We start from the raw sequence: 20,002 nt of genomic DNA on the forward strand, positions 1-20,002 counted from the left end.
TACGCAAAACGGACGCTTTTTAAAAAACGCTAAATATTTGAGGTACTTTTCATACACGTTGATTTTGCGTTAAATTTTTAAAAGTCGATAATTCCATAGCTAAACGCGGAGATGGACATATATTGTTAATTTAAAATAACATTTAAATCTTTCACGGGTTATACCTTTTAGTTCGACTCGAGTTGCGCTTCAACGACATCATTCTTTAGCCACGAAATAATTTTACAAACTAAACGCAATAAAATAAATTGAAAACCAAACACCCGGCGCCAAGCGAGGGTTCAACAACTAGTTTTTTCTAAAATTTACTTTCAATATCCTTTTCATCTTATTAGATATTTAATGAAAATTATATTAATAAAAGACTCTTAAAACCAATTCATTAATATAATCTTTATCAAATACTTATATAACACATAAACATATTTATAATTAAAGGGTGTGTTTGGCACACAAGCTTATGAGAACTTATTGGAGTTTGAGCTTATGATTTTAATAAGCTTCAAGTTATAAGCTTTGTTTGGTAGACATAAAAAGTAGAGCTTATGAAAATCATAAGCTCTTAAAAAATAAGCTACTTGTAGTAGCTTATGAAAAAAAGTAGAACTTATGAACTGGAAAATAAGTTCCAGCTAGTTTACCAAATATTTATAAAAAATAATAAGCTTCAGCTACCAACCAACTTTAGCCCATTAGCTCCAGCTCCAACTTTAGCCCATAAACTCCAGCTCCAACTAGTTTCATTCAAACACTGTGAAAAAAAGTCAATGCCTGACATTTTTAAGTATGATATTACGAATGGGCCAATAAGGAAAAAAGCCGGCTTTTAATTTGGGCTGAATTTTTTAAGGTATCTCCAAAGGGCGTGAAGCCCATTTTCTTAAGCTAAGGAACCAGCACCCCTGCAGTTGAATTGAAGCAAGAAAAAGAAACCTAGAAACCCTCTAAAACCCTTTGCAAGGCAGTCTCTTCTTTCGCGTTCCTACGCACCACTCTAATTCGTCTCTCCTGCCCGACGGCTTGACCTTTCCACCGGTCCTGTTCTCGGTTTAGCTTTTCCTTTGATTTGCATCAAGGTTAGCTTCGTTTATTTGCCGTTAAAATTACATTACATTGCTAAATAATTTATTAACCAATAATAGCATTTATTGCATACTTTTATTTCCGTGTCTAACTGAAAACTAGTTTATGGCTGATATTCCTCCAATTATGTGATACGATCATATATGTATATTATATTTCATCGTTCGATTTAGTGGAAGATTTAATTTAGGTTTGAACTTGACATTTCTAGTTAAATGGTGATGCTAGGTTAGCTCTGCTCTACATAACCTAATAGTGATGGTTATAAGGATATGTTTCATTTATTGATTTACTGCAAGTATTTAGTATTAATATAGGTTTTATTCTGATACCTCATTGTATTAGGTGAAGCAAGGCCAGGTATTTTCTATAAAACTTAATAATGATGGATTCAGAGTTTTCATTTGAGCCACCTAGTGATGAAGAAATTGACTATGAAGATATAAATAGTGATGGAGAAGATGAAGAAGAAACCAGTGATGTAGAAGAAAAAGTAAAAAGTAAAATAAAGACACAATCTCCATGGGATTTTTCGTCCTATACAGAATCGGTTGCGGAAGAACATGCTCGTCGTAGCACTACTTCAATCGATGAAAAAATCTCAAAGTTTGTTCAACAACGTAGTCATGTTGAAACGGTACCGGATAATGACGAGGCTGATAATGATGATGGATCTTCTGATTCAGAGCCAGATCGGCAGGTCAGTAGTATACTACAGTATTGTTTATTTATATGCACATAAAGATTTGTAACTAGAGCTGAAATACTTATACTCTATGAAACTCAATCACATGTTGCAAATAGCAACATATTTTATATGGCTTACAGTAGTGATATGCTATGTGAATGAGAGTTTTAGTTATTATAAGAAAATGATAGTGTCATAAGGTGCGATTTTGAACTAACTGATTGCAAACTATAGGAGGATTTTAAACCTGAAGAAGACGACGATGTTCCTACTACAGCAGGGGGTGGGGATAGTAAATCGTTCTTTTCAAAGGCAGATGGTGTTAAATTTCATGCAAATTCATTCATGGATCTCCATCTTTCTAGGCCATTGCTTCGAGCGTGTGAAGCCTTGGGATACAGCAAGCCAACACCTATTCAGGTTATAATCATCTACTGACATACTCTTCGTCATATATTCACATTCATATGTCATATGCTGAATGTTTGTTGGTTAATTTTTAGGCTGCATGTATACCGTTGGCGCTTACTGGACGTGACATATGTGGTAGCGCACTTACAGGCTCTGGGAAGGTATGTTTACAGATCTGTATCCATTGATATGGCAATATCGACCCATATACTTATGTATGGGTGGATTTGAAATACATTATATTTTTAATTGACTAAAAGGGTAAATTTTGTGTCCATAATGGCGCACCAATTAGTATTATATGTTCAAAGACATGTCCTGGTTGAAATTGATCTAATTTTGGGTTCACACTTTGCAGACTGCCGCCTTTGCCCTGCCTACATTAGAGAGATTGCTTTTTCGTCCAAAACATAGACCTGCAATAAGGGTCCTAATTCTTACCCCTACGAGAGAGTTGGCTGTTCAGTAAGTACTATTTGATTTAGCTGGTGTTTATTGTCCTTTCTAGTTAAATCATTCTTATATGTCAAAGAATAATCCCTATCATTCCGTTTTCTCATCTAACTTTATCACTTGAAGAAGTTTACTTGTCTGAAATTTAAAGTTCCAATTAGGATGAGTTTTTACTAAAGCTGGTATAATTTGTAAAGGTATTTTGTTTATGTTAGTACATCGGGCCATTAGGAGTTCTACCTGTAACGTTTGTAAAGGTTCTATGTTTGTTAGACTATTGAAACTTTAATGCTGGTTGAAGTTTGTTTATGATATATTAACTTTTAATTTCATTAGAGATTCAACTATATAATGTGGTCATTAATTTTACTATATTGCTTGCAACTCTAGATTTATAGGACTAGTAGTAATCATTAATTTCATTAGGTCATGTAACACTTATTGTAACTTGGATGTTTATACAGGATTCATAGCATGATTGGAAAACTTGCTCAGTTTATTACAGACATCAGATGTTGCCTTGTTCTTGGTGGCCTTTCAACGAAGGTTTGTTCACCATCTTTTATTTATCTGATTAGTTTAATAAGCCCCATATAGATAATCCAAACTGATTATTGTCAGCTAAACATTTGGATATTCCGAAATAGTGTCTTTATTTGAAAACTGACTGTTGTGACAATAAATGAACAATATCACTACAAGAAATGAACATTATTGTTTTACCTTCAGTATAAGAACTTAGGTGAATTTTATACCTACAATTTTTTCAATTGTGATTAGTCTGTATATCTTATACCCATTAGTTAGTTTAAGTTATTGTTTATTTATTATATTATTCGAAATATATATCAGGCTCAAGAAGCAGCATTGAGATCCTTGCCAGATATAGTCGTCGCCACCCCTGGACGTATGATAGATCATTTACGCAATTCAATGTCTGTGGATTTGGATGATCTTGCTGTTCTAATCCTTGATGAAGCAGATCGTCTTCTTGAGCTTGGATTTGATGCTGAGATTCGTGAGCTGGTAATTCTGAACCGTTTACTTTTTTTTTTCTTTCCTTTTTTTTTTCTTTCCTTTTTTTTTTAATTCTTGATTATTAGAGTTCCCAATTTTCCACCTTTTTGTGAATGTGTCGGTTCGGGTTACTTTCATTTCTAATGAGCCAAATGGGTTCTTTAAAGACTAAGCTCAGAAGGAACCCAGTCAAATTGGTCTAAATGTAGTATTAATCATTAATCAATAATATCCATCAATACTTTTTTATTTTTTTAAAAAAACATTGCTAGCATGCCCCGTAATATGTAGGGAACATTGTTAATAGATCTTTTCATACCTTTTCGATCCCATTGCAGGTGAGACTATGTCCTAAAGGTAGGCAGACTATGCTGTTCTCAGCCACTATGACTGAGCAAGTCGACGAGCTTATCAAACTATTGCTTAACAAACCCTTGCGCCTCTCTGCTGACCCGATCACAAAGCGTCCTTCAACATTGACCGAGGAGTATGAGCAATTTTCAAATCACTATGATATATCACTTCCAATATTCTTCAAAGCAGATTTTAATATATCCATCTTTTTTTTTTACGTTTTCTTCTATAGGGTTGTTAGGATTCGTAGAATGAGGGAAGGAAATCAAGAGGCCGTTCTTCTTGCATTGTGTTCTAAGACATTTACTTCCAAAGTGATCATCTTTAGGTAACTAAACTCACGATTGTTAAATGCTATTATGACTAACTTGTGAGTGAAGGTAATTTTTCTTGGGAGTTATGTTTATTAAATCTATATGGAAAACCGTTTGTGAATTGACTATTTGTTTTATACCAAGTGCTATGTATTTGTAGGTTTAAAACAAGTTGTTTTTAGAATTGAGTTTTCTTCATTCGTGTGTGCCTATGTACTTGAGGTTGCTTTGCAATGCTTATTGAACTGATATTTACCTTGTTATTTTACAGTGGAACAAAACAAGCAGCACATAGGCTAAAAATTTTGTTTGGTTTAGCTGGCTTTAAAGCTGCCGAGCTTCATGGAAATCTCACTCAGGCCCAACGTTTAGATGTAAGTTTTGAATTATCATGGCTTACTCTGGTGGTGACACAACGACCAATCCTGAAAGACCACTCTTTCTTCTAAGGATGCCCACTACTAACTTAAGGATTTCGAAACGAGACATATATGTAACGATTATCGTTGTAACGACATTTAACTGTATATATAATTTAACTGTATATATATCATATTAATACATCATTATATCATGATAATGTAATAATTTAACGTACCAAACAATGAAAGAGAACAAGAAATTTATGTAGCTGTTGTCTGACATAAAAACTTCGTCTGTACAGGCCCTGGAACTTTTTAGAAGGCAGGAAGCTGATTTTTTGATTGCAACTAATGTTGCCGCTCGGGTAAGTTGCTGTTCCTTTTAGTTAGTATTTGTTTTAAAAATTTTGGGAAGGATGTAACATAACGTTAATGGTCAACACTGATTATCAACCCCTTTAATGGTTTTTACAGGGGCTTGATATTATTGGAGTTAAAACAGTTATTAACTATGAGTGCCCACGTGACCTGACTAGGTAAGCTTTCTTTTAATTGCTTCTGTTTTTCACTTTATCATTGACATGTTCATGCACTATTTCTCATATGTTCTCCGATTTGTGGGCTTATGTATATTGCTTTTTGTGACCGCTTAGCTGCAACTTTGTTGAAAAAGATGGTCTGAATAGTGCAAGTGTCAGATATTCAGTTTTAGATTGATCCACTTTTAACACATTTGATTATCTATTTTAAACCTAATATAAGATGCTTTTGCCCCCATTTCACTCGAGTCTCTTTTTTACCTCAATTATATGTCATGTTAGATTTTTTGTAGCTTCTCAAATAGTAAGAATATGTGAGACATTCAACTATCATATGGTTTAATTATCAGAATTTCAAATGGACAAAGTGAACACTTTTACAATTCTATAGCCTACTTTCGTACATCTATTCATTTTATTATGACACTATTACTTTCAAATGACATATGCAAACACCACCATACGTAAGTGGTAAACCGTGGTATGTACCATTTTGATTACCTTGTGATAATCAATCATCAATCATCATGTTCAAAATAAAAAGATCATAAACTCATATGCTGCTTTTAATTAATGTCTATTATTCATCTTATGATAGATCTTCTAAAATATATTCTCTATAGTTATGTTCATCGAGTGGGTCGAACTGCTAGAGCTGGTAGAGAGGGGTATGCTGTTACTTTTGTTACTGACAATGACCGATCTCTTCTAAAAGCTATCGTGAGTACACCTATATCCTATAAATTGTTTAGTTAGTTAACGTGTCTCTGTATGTTTATTTGACAAACCGTTGGGCCCAAATGTGACTACTTTATCATAGGTAAAAAGGGCCGGTTCAAAGCTGAAGAGTCGTATTGTTGCGGAACAATCAATCACTAAATGGAGTCAAATGATCGAGGAAATGGAGGATCAAGTAGCTTCAATTCTTAAAGAGGAGAGGTTTGTATTTTTAATCATTAGCATTCTTGTTTTTTAAATCATTTTTTATAACATAATTAAGTGATGTGTAAATGATACAGGGAAGAAATGGCACTAAGAAAGGCTGAAATGGAAGCAGACAAGGTAATCCACATGCCGTATCTTATCAACTAGCGTGTACATGATTTCACTAAATTAATACAACTGATACCTACTCAAACATGGTGATATGCTAGACCAGTTTATCTGTAACTTCCAAATTTTTAACGAAATATTAGTGTGTGATATGACTACAAATTGATATCATATGATAGCTAGGTTCTATAAGAGATGATTTGGCAGTTTTTGAGCATTTAAAGTACATTTTGAGTGACTTACGGCCCGTTTGAACGTTTTCTATCTGCCCATGTTTTTTTAAAACTATTTATTTTTCGTTTGACAGTTTTAGATTATGCATAACCTAAATAAACAAATATTCTAGTAATCTTGTTGAAATTGCTATCTATTATATACGTGTTTAATTTGTGTATCTATGACTTACAGGCAGAGAACATGATCACACACAGAGATGAAATATTTTCTCGCCCCAAGAGGACTTGGTTTGTTACAGAGAAGGAGAAAAAACTTGTTGCTAATGCTGGAAAGGTAGGTTTTTATGGCATTTCACATGCCACCTATTATTTGTAACTTCTCTTATAATAGAGTACATCTTTCTTTAATATTATTTTAATTATTTACAATGACAGTATGTGCCATTGTTGATGTTATCTGACATTTTTTTTTTTTTTTTTAAAAATGGGACCTCAGGAGGTCGATAAAAGTTCTAAGAAGAAGGTGATGAGTGCTGAAGAAGCTGAAGAGCGAAAGAAGAAAGCCAAGAAAAAGCGAGAGTATGAGGTGCTTATTGTTTTTCCTTTGATTTTGTTATGAGTTATAAATAAATAATGAAAGAAAAAGTAAGTAAACTAAATGAATCTAATTTGACTACTTTTGGTTACAGAAAAATCTTCCTAGAAAGAAGAGAAGAAAGCTTGAGGCATCTAGAGAGATGTTAGAAGATGAAGCCGAAGCTGGGGTACGTTTTATGGTTAAAAATAATATCAATGTATATTATATTTTGTTCAAAAATAGTAGATTTATGGAAATTTAATGGTGTACTCATCCTCTTTCTGTATAATATAATTGCAGAACTTACAGAATGAAATGATTTTGAAAATGACAGTTAACGTTATCAGTACTTGCATATCGATAATTTGCAATGTTACATAATTTATGTGCAAGAGTTTACTAATATTGTGATTTACAGAATAATGCAAGAAACAACAAAGAAAAACCAGGCATATCTCTGGTTGATTTGGCTTATCGGCGTGCAAAAGCAGCAAAAGGTGCTAAAAAGGCAGCTGATGCTGGGAGGGTTGTAAGGACGAATAAGAAATCAAAGAAGCCTTCTCATTTAACTAAGTCAAGACCTGAAGAAATGAAGGAACTTTTCCAGAATGATATGAGTGAGAAGAAGCAAAAACGAAGTGCAAGTGGAGGCGGAAAGAAGTCATCTTCGTTTAAGAGCAAATCAAGGTACTTATTTTTGATACTAGTTTTGGTTTCTTTTATACTAGAGGCGGTAAAGCTGGCAGATTCGGTAACTTGTCAAAATAGGTCAAAATATAGCAAATGGTTCATTTTATTATCATACAAGAATATAGGTGGCAATTTTTGTGTCTTGGGAGAGTTTGGTAGGGGGTCAAGTGCTCTGATTAAACGGTAGGCTCTGTAGGTCTTTTTTAATCGACTTATTTTATAAATCAGCTATGAGGTTGAAACACTTTGTATCAAACCTTTGTGCAACTTTTATCACTAACAATATAAATACAACAGTATTTAAATAACACACAACAAATACTATTTTTAGTAATTCAAGGACAAATGTTCTCAGTTCCATTTGGTTTCGGATACGTTTCTAGTTCTTTGTTTGCAGTTTATGATATAAATCTTGTGGTACAGGTACAAGCGGAGGTAGTAACTCTATCCTTGGCGGTGATGTCACACAACCGAATGATGTATTAACTTGGCGTACAACCAGTTTTGGTGTCTATTTATACAAATCATGATCACTTGTTGCTGCCGCAATGTACTTCACATGAGCTGAATTCTTGTTTTTGTAGCTCTCATTGATGAACATTATTACTTCGTATGTACTAGTTAATGGACTTGTGTTACTGGAATTTTAATCGAAAGTTATTTTGTTGATTTTATTTTATCTGTCTATTTGTTTATGATTCGACTCTGTCTAGACTTGAGACTAGATATTTGGCAGTGGCTTTAAATTGGATTTCTGAAGACAAATGTAAAAATGCTATAACCTAAAACTATGTATAAAACCCAAAAAAAAAAAAAAAAAAAAAAATTCGTATTTACTTTTTTTTTAAATGTGTTTTAAATCTATCTTAAAAGTTTTGTTTTTTTCTCTCTTTTTCTCAATGTCAATATTGTCACACGGATTAAGGTTAATCACATTTCAACAAATACGTTTGGTTCCTAATTAAATTCTATTGACTATTGTCTATTGATATTGATATTGATATTGATATTGATATTGATATTGATATTGATATCTATATCTGGATTAGCTTCAGCTCTATTCATAAATATTAGTAGTGAAAGACTTCAGAATTAAACCTGAGTTCGAGTTGGAAAAATTATTTATTGTTCGAATTAGACTTCAAAGCTCGTTTAATCTTTAAATCGATACAAGTTTTTTGAAATTAAGATGCGTGTTTAGAAACCCCAACTAAACATTCATGTTTATTAGTTGAAAAAGTTCGTTACAAAACTTATGTACCTGACACTCAGTCCCAAACATAATCGAATGTGGTACGGTTTGTTACGAACCCCCACACTTAAATACATCACGTCCTCATTAGGCTAAAGTATAATCTCAAGATCAGTAATGTCTACGATTGACGTGAAAATTGCATAAATTCATCGTCCTCCTCAATTAGTTACTAGTTTTCTACTAGATTGTCCATTGTTTGTATAAAATTTTCAGAAGTCTAAATAGTACACGTATAAATGGGAAACTAGAACACGTATAAATGGGAAACTGAGAGAAAACTAGTAGCCAAATTCTAACTAACAAAGAAAGCTTTATTGTTGAAACAATATTAATATTATCTCCTTCTCATTTCAAGTGTTCAGTTTGAATAGATACGCAATTATAGGATTTTCAGGGAATCACATTATTCACCAATCAAATAACGCATCCACCCACTAAAGTATCGTTTGATAGGTTATAAACAGGGGCGGTGCTATGTGGGGACTGAGGGGGGGCGCCCGCCCCTAGTGGATTTTCAATTTTCAGTGTTAAAATTTTGATTTTTTCGACTTTGCTCTCGGTAGATTTTTTTTTGCCCCAAAATCTACATATTTTGCCCCAAAACCTATATATTTTGCCCCAAAATCTTCAAATTTCGTCTAAAATTCTTCAAATTTTGCCCCAAAACTTTCAAATTTTGCCCACAAACTTTCAAATTTTGTCCAAAAACCTTAATATTCTGCCTTAAAACCTCCAATTTTTGCCCAAAAAACTCAGTATTTTGCCAAAAAAAATTGCTACGTTTTTAAAAATTTGTTCGCCCCCGGCGAAGAAAAATCCTGCTTCCGCCACTGGTTATAAAATGAAAACGAACAATTGTTTGATACAACTCAAAATATTAATGTGAACCTTTATAACAAAGAGAGTAATAATGTGATGACCCAGAAATTTCGACTAAATTTAAACTTAATCTTTGTATGATTAACATTTCCGACACGATAAGCAAAGTCTGTAAAACTGAATCTCAAAATTTTTGAATTACTTTTATATATTTAAATACCCTTCGGTTGTTTTCGACGATTCGCGAACAATTATATGTAAATAGATACATATATACTATAACATGAAAAGGTAACAATGTATTAATTGTTTAATACCGTACATTAAACTTATTGGTTTAAATATCTATTTGAATGTATATGATAAGTTGAAATATTTATTATTAAAATTTATTTATAAATAACTTCCAATGTGTATTTAAAAACTGATTTATGTATATTAAAAAGATATATACATATATATAATAAACGATAGTAACATTCTTTTATTGATTCAATTGATATTTAGATAAGTTAACTAAAGCGTTTAAGATGAACCAGTTAAACACTAATTTGCTACAGTGTTTTCAAATTGCCACATTACTCAAAATGCTACAGTGTTTTCGAAAATCACTATTTGCTACAGTGAAATTGACTTGCTACAGTGAATTGCTACAGTAAAATTTTACTGTAGCAATTCACTGTAGCAAAGTCAATTTCACTGTAGCAAATAGTGATTTTCGAAAACACTGTAGCATTTTGAGTAATGTGGCAATTTGAAAACACTGTAGCAAATTAGTGTTTAACTGGTTCATCTTAAACGCTTTAGTTAACTTATCTAAATATCAATTGAATCAATAAAAGAATGTTACTATCGTTTATTATATATATGTATATATCTTTTTAATATACATAAATCAGTTTTTAAATACACATTGGAAGTTATTTATAAATAAATTTTAATAATAAATATTTCAACTTATCATATACATTCAAATAGATATTTAAACCAATAAGTTTAATGTACGGTATTAAACAATTAATACATTGTTACCTTTTCATGTTATAGTATATATGTATCTATTTACATATAATTGTTCGCGAATCGTCGAAAACAACCGAAGGGTATTTAAATATATAAAAGTAATTCAAAAATTTTGAGATTCAGTTTTACAGACTTTGCTTATCGTGTCGGAAATGTTAATCATACAAAGATTAAGTTTAAATTTAGTCGAAATTTCTAGGTCATCACAGTATATATTACTCTCCTTACTAAAACACAAAAATATGAAACTAACCAACTGTTGACGTCATACTAACGTCGACTAATTTTTCTTGTTCCCATTTTTCATTTTAAAAATTTATTATCAAATAGCAGCGCGCGGGTTTCCGTCAGAGCCGTCTCATTGATTCTGAGTGCCATGTGCAGACATAAAACGGAACCATTAAACGTTAATTATTTTTAGGTTAAATTGATCTGATCAACTTTTGTGAACCAACACTAATTCGGACGAACACTAATTTTTTGGGTTAAAAGTATATAATTATAAAGGATTTACGAAATTTTATACCCCTCAAAATTTTTTAGCCATGTGCGACTGCACACTTTGCACATGTCCTAAGACGCCCTTGATTTTTGCGAGGGGAACCAGGTAAATAAAGTCGCCATTAGAATGAACGCTAGTTCGCTGGACCTGTCTTTTGCTCTTAGAGATGCTGGTTCCAATCCAGTTCGTGACAACCACAAAGCCTTTGATCGTATAATATATTAGGACCCTAATCGTATAATATATTGGGACCCTAACTCGTTGTGGGAATAGAAAGATTGAAATAAGTTAGAAGTTAATTAAAATATATGTAAAAATCATTAGTTGAGTGGTCGAACTATAAATAAGCAAAAGTTTGTGGTAAATTTATTTTATTTTATTTTTTCTTTTTGGAATTTTGACTTTATATATCTAATCAAATAAATAATAAATAACAATACTCTGTATCTATACCTCTCGTTATCACTCTCGCACATTCAAATCGGTGACGGCGATTAAGCTAAAATCAGTGGTAAACTCTTTCACTCGATTACTAATACTATTTCGACAACTCGGATCTGTTTTGTTATGGTTTCAATTTATACTAACTTTTTGTTTCTAGGGTTTATGTATCCTCTAGATGAAATTTGATTCACGTAAGGTCAATTAGTAATGATTTAGTTAGGGTGATTAGTGAAATTGAAACTGTATTATGCTGTAAAAACATCTATTAATTTAGTTATGATGTTTGTAAGTGCAATAATCGGAAACTATTAGCCTTTATGGTCGAGCGTATATATAATCAATTCGGTGATCGATATAAGTTCCTTTGTATATAAATGTGGTTTATAAACCGATTCCTCGTGTTGTAGGTCTATTGAAATTCAAATGAATAGTGTTAGCTCTAGCTTTAGTAGTGGTTGATAGTAATTTTAGTTTAAGTTTAGTCAGTTTAGGTTAGATGTGCATTGTTTTTTATAGACTTGAATATATGATTATATGAACTATTTTCTGGTCATTGTGGTATCATCTGCCAGTTTTCTATAAATTATCGAGAAATTTGAAACTATTTTTTCTCCGTGTTGAATAATGCGTTAAACGAGCTTTTTTTGGTTGTTGTATAGCAAGGCTTTTCATAATGGAGAAAAATTGACAGAATTTGATTCATATAAGCTGTAATATTAAAATTCTTGTGATCCCTAAAGCTAAATGTGTAGGAATGTATTATGCTTGTTAGTGTGGAAATTAAATACGAGTAGTAAACTGTTGATTCCAATGATGCTAAAAAATTCTTGAAGATCATATTTACTTGCTGGATGTGGAAGCTGTTCAGAAATGTACACTATTTGTCTATTTGTTTGTTGTATGGCTTTATCTTTAATCCTAGAAAACTAAATGTTCTGAAATTACTAATCTTTGTGATAGGAGTAATTCAGGTACTTTAAGATTATGTTTTACTTCATCCATTGAATGCTACTATAATACATCAAAACAAAAGGAAGTTTGGATCTTCATGTTTTTTTAGTTGAAAGAAGGTTTGTATGTATTTCACACGATGAACGCCTACTTTATTGCTTAATAATAACTTTCTTTTGTAATTATTTTTGTGGTAGAAGATGCTTGGGAAAAAGGAAACAGCTGTTTTGTATTCCCTGCTAAAAGATGGTGAGAAACGACCATTTGAAGATATCTTGACTGATTTCACCTTGAAGATCCCTCGCACGCTACATCTTAGATTCTGCTCTTCACTTGTCATTCTTTTGGAAGACTCGTTAAAGTTTCTAAAACCTGCAGAGCGTTTGGTTGGATTTAGTTTACTATATCATGCATATTCCTCTCCACGATCATCCACCAATCCCTACATCTCTTTGCTTCTAAATACTGCAGCAGATGAAAAAACTGAAAATTTTGAAAAGGCGTTTATTCTTCATCTTTTAAGTGGTACCAAAGAAGTATTGAAATTATCAGCTGCAGAATTCATCAGTAAATTCGACCCTTCATCTCAAACATTGTCACTCGACCAGCTAAAGCAACAGTATAATGACAAAACTCATCCCGAGCCATTCAATTGTTTCTTCAAAAATGTTGCGATTAAAAATGTGATACCGGACCCAGATGTTCCCCGTGGGTGTGACATTAATTCTCCCGAGTTTGACTTTCAGCCTGGAGTCAACCCCAAGATTGGATCTGGTGATCGAGATGAAACTGTAATGGGACTGCTACAAACTTCTTCATTAGAAGGATTATATCCACGTTGGACTAGACCCCGTCCACCTAGACTCCCGGTTCTTGAAGGAGAATTGGTTTGGGTTAACCCCGACAACATTCATGAACCACTTTGGGATTTTGGGATGTGTGCCGACAAGAGCCGCGGTGCAGCTGTTCGTGAGCTAATTGACAAAGCATTGAAAGGCCCGCTTGCTCCACCCCAACAAGAAGAAGTTTTGGTTGAGTTAACATCTGACCCAAAATTGGTGTATCATTGTGGGTTAACTCCAAGAAAATTACCAGAATTGGTTGAGAATAATCCACTCATAGCTGTTGAAGTTTTAATCAAATTGATAAATTCACCTGAAATCCCAAATTACTACACCGTTCTTGTGAACATGGACATGAGTCTTCATTCAATGGAAGTTGTGAATCGGTTAACCCAAGCGGTTGAATTACCAAGAGAGTTTGTGCGTATGTACATAACCAACTGTATATCGTCTTGTCAGAATATCAAGGACAAGTACATGCAGAACCGGCTGGTGAGGCTCGTTTGTGTTTTTCTACAAAGTTTGATCAGAAACAAGATTATCGACGTTCAAGATGTTCTCATTGAGGTTCAGGCGTTCTGTATCGAGTTCTCACGGATTCGTGAAGCAGCGGCCTTGTTTAGGCTTCTTAAGGCCATGGAATGATTAATGTTTTCGTTCTTGGTATGGTCATTTCTTTTCTAATCTCTTAAATAGTTTCCAATTTGTAGTTGCGCATAAAGATTTGTACTGAGAATTTGGAATTTGGATATTTTGGGTAGTAGCATTGGATATGGTTTTATGTTATATCTTGTTATGGAATCTTGAAACTAGTATTGATATTAAAACTAGTATAGTTTGTAATATGAGAAATATTTGGATAACATACTAGAGTTTTGACTTGGATAGTGTTTAGTTTATGGAAACTATGAAATGTGTCGGCTTCAGTTACAAATCGTGAAGATGATGAAAATGACTTTTTGTTGACAGTCTTAATTTGTTGAACAGTTGTGCATATACTCTTTTCTGTTTCTGTTTGTATTCACAATTAGCTTACAGAGACCCCCTTTTTACCCTATGCAATTTACTTAACCTCCATAACTTTGTATTCTTTATGTCATTGATAACTCTAGTAGTTGGAGACATGCAACATTTCCATAACTTTGTATTCTTTGCCATTGATAACCCTAGTAGTTGGAGACATGCAACATTAAACAAAGGTAATGAATACAAGAAGCCAATTAACACTTCAAGTTATACTACATAAATATACTATATAGAGCAATAAATCAACGGGTTAGGAAACTAATAAAATATTCCTATCTACAGTAACCATGGATGTGTTCAAATGATTATAGAAATAATAATAATAATAATAATAATATCAGTGCCATGTTCCTTTAATCATTAGTTACACGATTTTCTTGGTGGGGCCGTTAGAGGGTCGCTGTTACTTTTTTGAGCATTAAAGCTCACTTTAAATTGATTATATTCCAAAAAGCAGATAATAAAAAAATAATGAAACGGCGGGTTTTTTATAGAGTTCAAAATTGTCAGGGTATAGAAGAATGGAGTGGCTTGTGAGGTTTCACTTCCTAAGTTGTTTTTTAGTTTCTACAGATGCTTCAAATGTTCGAGTGGTTTGAGAGATAGGTGTAGGCTATTTATCGGTGCTCAAAAAATAGAGTTTATACAATTGGGTTCCTCATTAAAGTTCAATCAGATAATCATATGGGGTATTTGTAACAGGTTAGAAACATTGCTTTATTTCCAGCAAGGAGTTCAAATTTTATGATTGTGCAAGCACACTGTTGTTTGGAGTGGCATGTCATGAGGTATATGATGCGTTCATAGTGGTTGATTTTACGCTTATAGAGTTGTAGCTTAAGCTTTTTATTAAGCTTACCGAGCCTAAGCCAATAACTTAGGGTGCGTTTGTTTGCCTCATAATGGAATGATTCAGCGTTGAATGTTGGATGGTGGCACACAAAAAGTTCAAGGCGTGTTGTGATGTTCTCACTTCTGATTGGTTCTTTTTTATTTTTATATCCTTTTTTTACCCAACTTCCAATCATATTTTAACACATAACCCAAATTATTTACCATTTACCAGCACGCTCGCCAAACACCTCATCCATACCCATCAACACACCAACACACCCATCAGGGTTAAGGATGGTCTAAACGCCTAATTTTTCTGTAATATCATTATCAATTCATATCTAGAACGTTAAACAAGTATATTGTATTTTTTATTCATGTAACACGTTAATAAGGTAAGGTAGGTGATCCTCACACACGACTTTTTGATCCATCAACACTTTTGTCTCATAAATTCACAGTAATACCCCTAGGAAGTTGAATTTATATTATTATTCTAAGTATAATTAAGGGTATAATAGTAAATTAGGTGTAGATGGATCAAAAAGTAATGTGTGAAGGTCACCTCCCATAAGGTAATTTTACTCAATTCATATCGTTCATTTAAAATGATTATCAAACAACTTATTTTCAGTCAGAACATACTTTATTAAGAGGCTATGTACATTCAGATTTTGAACTATTCAACGCTAAATCATTCAGTTTTATCAAACGCACCCTTGCTATACTACCTCTAGGTTTTAGCCAATAAGTACAGAAGATAGTATCCTTCATTTTTTTTTTATCCCATAAGCTAATAGAGATCTCAAAATAAGTTGATCTAACAACCCCTAAATGTTACTCTGTAATTGATTAGAATATCATTTCCGACAGTAACTGGAGACATAAAAATGATTACTAGTTCAAAACCACAGGGCTTATCCTCCTTTCTTACACATCATGGTAAGCTTAGAAAGAGAAAGTAAAGTACAGCGGAATCAACTCAACCTCACATAATTGTCCTTTATAAGCCAAACACCCTCAATGTCATATGATTAATGTCTAATTTGATATTTTACTGACAATGGAAAACAACATGAAAACCACAACCTGTATATTCTGTTCACTAGATCAGAATGTTCATAAGTTTATGTGTAGAGAACAGTTTATAGGCCGATACAGTTGGTCCCTTCTACCAACTAGTGAGATTGTGTGTTCCGCGAACAAATCAAACCACCAGATTTCTCATCTCATCTCACGTCAAAAAAACAAAAACAAAATGCAAGATTATTTTGAAAACAGCCCAGCAATACAAAATACATCATACTCTGCAACCTACTTTGCATACATGTAAAAACTCAGATTCCACCTGCGCAATAATGATTACTGTGGTGGTGGCGGCGGTGGTGGGCGGAGACCTTGATTCTGCATTTGCTGCCCTTGAAACCCTTGTGGCGGTGGCGGCATTGGAAGCCTAGGTGTAAAGTTGGGCATGCCACTGCCAACAGGAGGAGGTGGTGCAGGCATGTTTCCGCCAGGTGGCATAGGTCTAGGGCCATTTCCCGTTGGAGGTGGTGGCGGCGGCAAAGAACCGGGTGGTGGACCCCTAGGAGGGTTCCCCATTGGAGGACCTTGTGATGCAGGCGGAGGTGGTGGTGGAGCTTGCTGAGGTGGCGGTGGTGGTGGGACACCTGGAGCCGATGTTCCGTTGTTTGCTGCAGCTGGAGGTTTATTTGTCTCTGGTGGCTTTACCTTGAAGTACAATTGCAACTGTAAAAAATGAAATTAGCATCAGATTAATACATGTCTTAAAATATATTAGTGAGCACCTATAGAGACACTTTAAAGCCTCATGCACAAACATATGTTTAGCGTTTTAACAAAGCTGTAATCAATGACATATCCAATGTAAAGAAGAAAAAAAAGTACATATGAGAATTGTGATCATAGGTGTGCAATTTTATCTTATAATTGGCAATGATAAGTGAGAAAAGAATTTCAACCCAGATAGTTATGAGAGGGTCATCTCGGTTGACGACTAAGAGAAAAAAATTGGGTTCAAAGAGGATGGATCAAATGGGTCGAATGTCGCCCAAAAATATTATTCTAGAGTTTAAATCACTTTAATTATGAAATTGATTATTATGGAACTAGCATAATTTTTGTAATGACACTTTGATAGGTAATGAATAACTAACTTTACACAAGTATTCAAATTTACTTGTTTCAGGTCAACCAAAACCAAAAATAACTTGTTCAACCGCAACATATTTTGACTGTACACAACGTGTCCAATCCACCTATTTTAGCACCTCTACTGATATGGAACATACTGCACGTTGAAAACCATCTTTTTTAAAAAGTTCACATGATTTATATTCTTAAAATACGTCTTTTTGACCTTGATACTCAATGTGTAGCAACTCTCATGTTGGAAAGAGAAAAACTTTTAGCTAACTAGCTATTGAACATGGAAACCATAAAGTGTAACAAATTCTTACCGTAAACATTTTAGAATCTGGATCCCAGTGAGAAAAGAACTTGGGAGTAGACTTGTCAATTTCTGTACTCGGAACCTACACAGCAGATTGTATTAGTTGGTAAAAATATAACCATACCATCATAATTACAAGTATTGGGATAAAAAATACCTTGAAACCAATTGTCTCGTATGGTTCAGCTGCAAATAGAAGATACTGGTATCTCTTGTCAAAAGATTCGACCTTCTGCCATGTACCAAAGTACCATAAAGTATTCATTAGTGTGATTTTTTGCTACTTAGCAAAGAACAATGCACAGTGTATAAAATAACATTGACTCATGTAACAAGTTCAGTACAAGCAAATGAAAAAGAAAAAGGCCATACCTGTTCGAAGGATGACATGAATCGATGTCTTGGTTTCGTAAGATCTTCAATTTCAGGATACTCAATCTGCAGTTGAAACCAGATACATGAGAAGAACACTTGAAGATATGCAGAACAGTTACACTTAGATCTATATAATATAATCTAACATGAAAGCAAAAGACACAATTCTGATATATAATAATCCAAATTACTGCAGCAGATTATATATACACACATAAGTTTCTCACTTTAACATCTGGTATTTCCTGTCAAGTATAGTTGATAGTTCTAACTTTCAAATCTACAATTATATTATACAATCCAATATTTTATGTTATTGTGAAATTTAGTGATTTTAGTCAGATGTTTAATAGCACTGTGCACATACACTATGCAGCTTAATTAAGTTCTAAAAACAATCAGTTTCATAAAAGCAACATATAAATACCTGGAATAGCAAAGATCTTTGTTTTGTCTCCGGATCAAATTGCTTTGTCACTCGGTAGCCAGGTCGACCAATCTTAACTACATTACCAATATAAGTGAAGTAAACCACTTTAGGTTACAAATTGAATGAAAAAAATAAGAACCTTTGTTGGATCCAATGTATTAAATGGTCTAACAAATATAGAAAATAATAAAGCTTGTCATAACATAAAAAGGTGAATCCAAAAGAATTATGTGTAACACGCTCCTCGATCTATAATACTTGGTTTAAAAAAATGTTCAATTAATCAATTCCATAAAAAAAAAAAAAATTTAACTCGTGCCATCCTGTTAACACAGACCAGTCTACTGGTAGATTATTTTAATTTCTGGAATATATAACTGGGCAAGCTTCAGGTGTCTCAACATATCTTGTCAGCATTCTAAATCTCCAATTCAGTCGATTCCAACATCAAACATGGATATTTTCCAAGTTGAAGCAGGTCTAATTATTAAGAAGTTGAATGCAACGCGCCACTATTCACTTTGCGAGTATTATGAGCAAACAGATAACCCCAACAAAAACAATATATCAAATAGCAGCATTCAAAAGAGATGAAAAACAATTACCTGACTTGCGAAAATTTACTTTACGCTTATGAGGTTGCGGTTGCGCAGGCGCATCTTTCGCTTCACGAGCAGCTCGTTTCGCCAAATTCGTCTGATGTCTTTTCCCTTGTGTATGTGCTAAATAATTCCCCTCATTATTATGCAATGTTAAGCACAGCTTACACTCATAACTACAGTTTTAATAGAAATAACGAAATCATTAACTTCATCTAAATTTAATGCTAACTGAATTTCTAATTTACAAAAAACTAGGGTTAGGGTTTTAGTACCTTCCGAGATGATTGCGCATGAAATAGGGATCTTTAGCAAGATCAATAGTCTCAAGAGCAAGCCGACGAAGCCGTTCACGACGGTCGATGGCTTCATTTTGAGCCGATGCCGCACCACCGCTACCTGGTTTAGAACCCCATTCTCGATCCATCTTTTTCACTCAGACAATGGTTTTAGCTTTGAATTCTGTTTATATCTTTGCATATGTGGAGTGATATGATGATATACATATAGTCCTTTGTTTTCGTGGAAATAACACAAACTTCCTTTAGCTATACCAAAATTACAATTTCACCCCTTATAACTTCAGAAATATAAATAAAAAACAAAAATTAATTCATTCAAGATATAGCAATTCACCTCTTTTAGATCAAGTACTATTGCGTAAGATAAATGAGTTTTTTTTTTTTTTTTTTGAAAAGCAACTTTTATTAAA

At 33.4% G+C, this 20,002-nt stretch overlaps 3 protein-coding genes across 6 annotated transcripts; 2 read left to right on the forward strand and 1 right to left on the reverse strand.

Moving 5' to 3' along the window:
• The first annotated feature begins 928 nt into the window (after positions 1–928).
• LOC139886405 (DEAD-box ATP-dependent RNA helicase 28-like) lies at positions 929–8,391 on the forward strand. Its single transcript, XM_071870220.1, has 20 exons — positions 929–1,076; positions 1,429–1,783; positions 2,006–2,191; positions 2,275–2,343; positions 2,541–2,647; positions 3,100–3,181; positions 3,488–3,661; positions 3,991–4,139; positions 4,239–4,334; positions 4,592–4,694; positions 4,985–5,047; positions 5,157–5,218; positions 5,845–5,941; positions 6,042–6,160; positions 6,241–6,283; positions 6,683–6,784; positions 6,947–7,036; positions 7,140–7,214; positions 7,446–7,714; positions 8,141–8,391. The coding sequence occupies exons 2-20, from the start codon at positions 1,466–1,468 to the stop codon at positions 8,154–8,156; spliced, it is 2,220 nt and encodes a 739-aa protein (XP_071726321.1). The 5' UTR covers positions 929–1,076; positions 1,429–1,465; the 3' UTR covers positions 8,157–8,391.
• A 3,388-nt stretch (positions 8,392–11,779) lies between these two features.
• LOC139886406 (uncharacterized) lies at positions 11,780–14,469 on the forward strand. 4 transcript variants are annotated; one of them, XM_071870221.1, is made up of 2 exons: positions 11,780–11,827; positions 12,909–14,469. In XM_071870221.1, the coding sequence occupies exon 2, from the start codon at positions 12,912–12,914 to the stop codon at positions 14,196–14,198; it is 1,287 nt and encodes a 428-aa protein (XP_071726322.1). In that variant the 5' UTR covers positions 11,780–11,827; positions 12,909–12,911; the 3' UTR covers positions 14,199–14,469. The 4 variants fall into 4 exon arrangements, with proteins under 4 accessions (XP_071726322.1, XP_071726323.1, XP_071726325.1 ...); XM_071870222.1 differs by having other exon boundaries at positions 11,784–11,827; positions 12,912–14,469; XM_071870224.1 differs by lacking the exon at positions 11,780–11,827 and adding an exon at positions 12,721–12,830 and having other exon boundaries at positions 12,912–14,469.
• A 1,908-nt stretch (positions 14,470–16,377) lies between these two features.
• LOC139857250 (uncharacterized) lies at positions 16,378–19,761 on the reverse strand. Its single transcript, XM_071845987.1, has 7 exons — positions 19,566–19,761; positions 19,297–19,466; positions 18,689–18,765; positions 18,259–18,324; positions 18,044–18,118; positions 17,894–17,968; positions 16,378–17,162 (listed from the first exon to the last, which is right to left on the reverse strand). Exons 1-7 carry the CDS (start codon positions 19,715–19,717, stop codon positions 16,776–16,778), a joined length of 1,002 nt encoding a protein of 333 aa, XP_071702088.1. The 5' UTR covers positions 19,718–19,761; the 3' UTR covers positions 16,378–16,775.
• Positions 19,762–20,002: the final 241 nt, after the last annotated feature.

Source organism: Rutidosis leptorrhynchoides, chromosome 1, assembly GCF_046630445.1.
Source record: "Rutidosis leptorrhynchoides isolate AG116_Rl617_1_P2 chromosome 1, CSIRO_AGI_Rlap_v1, whole genome shotgun sequence".
NCBI lineage: Eukaryota > Viridiplantae > Streptophyta > Magnoliopsida > Asterales > Asteraceae > Rutidosis > Rutidosis leptorrhynchoides.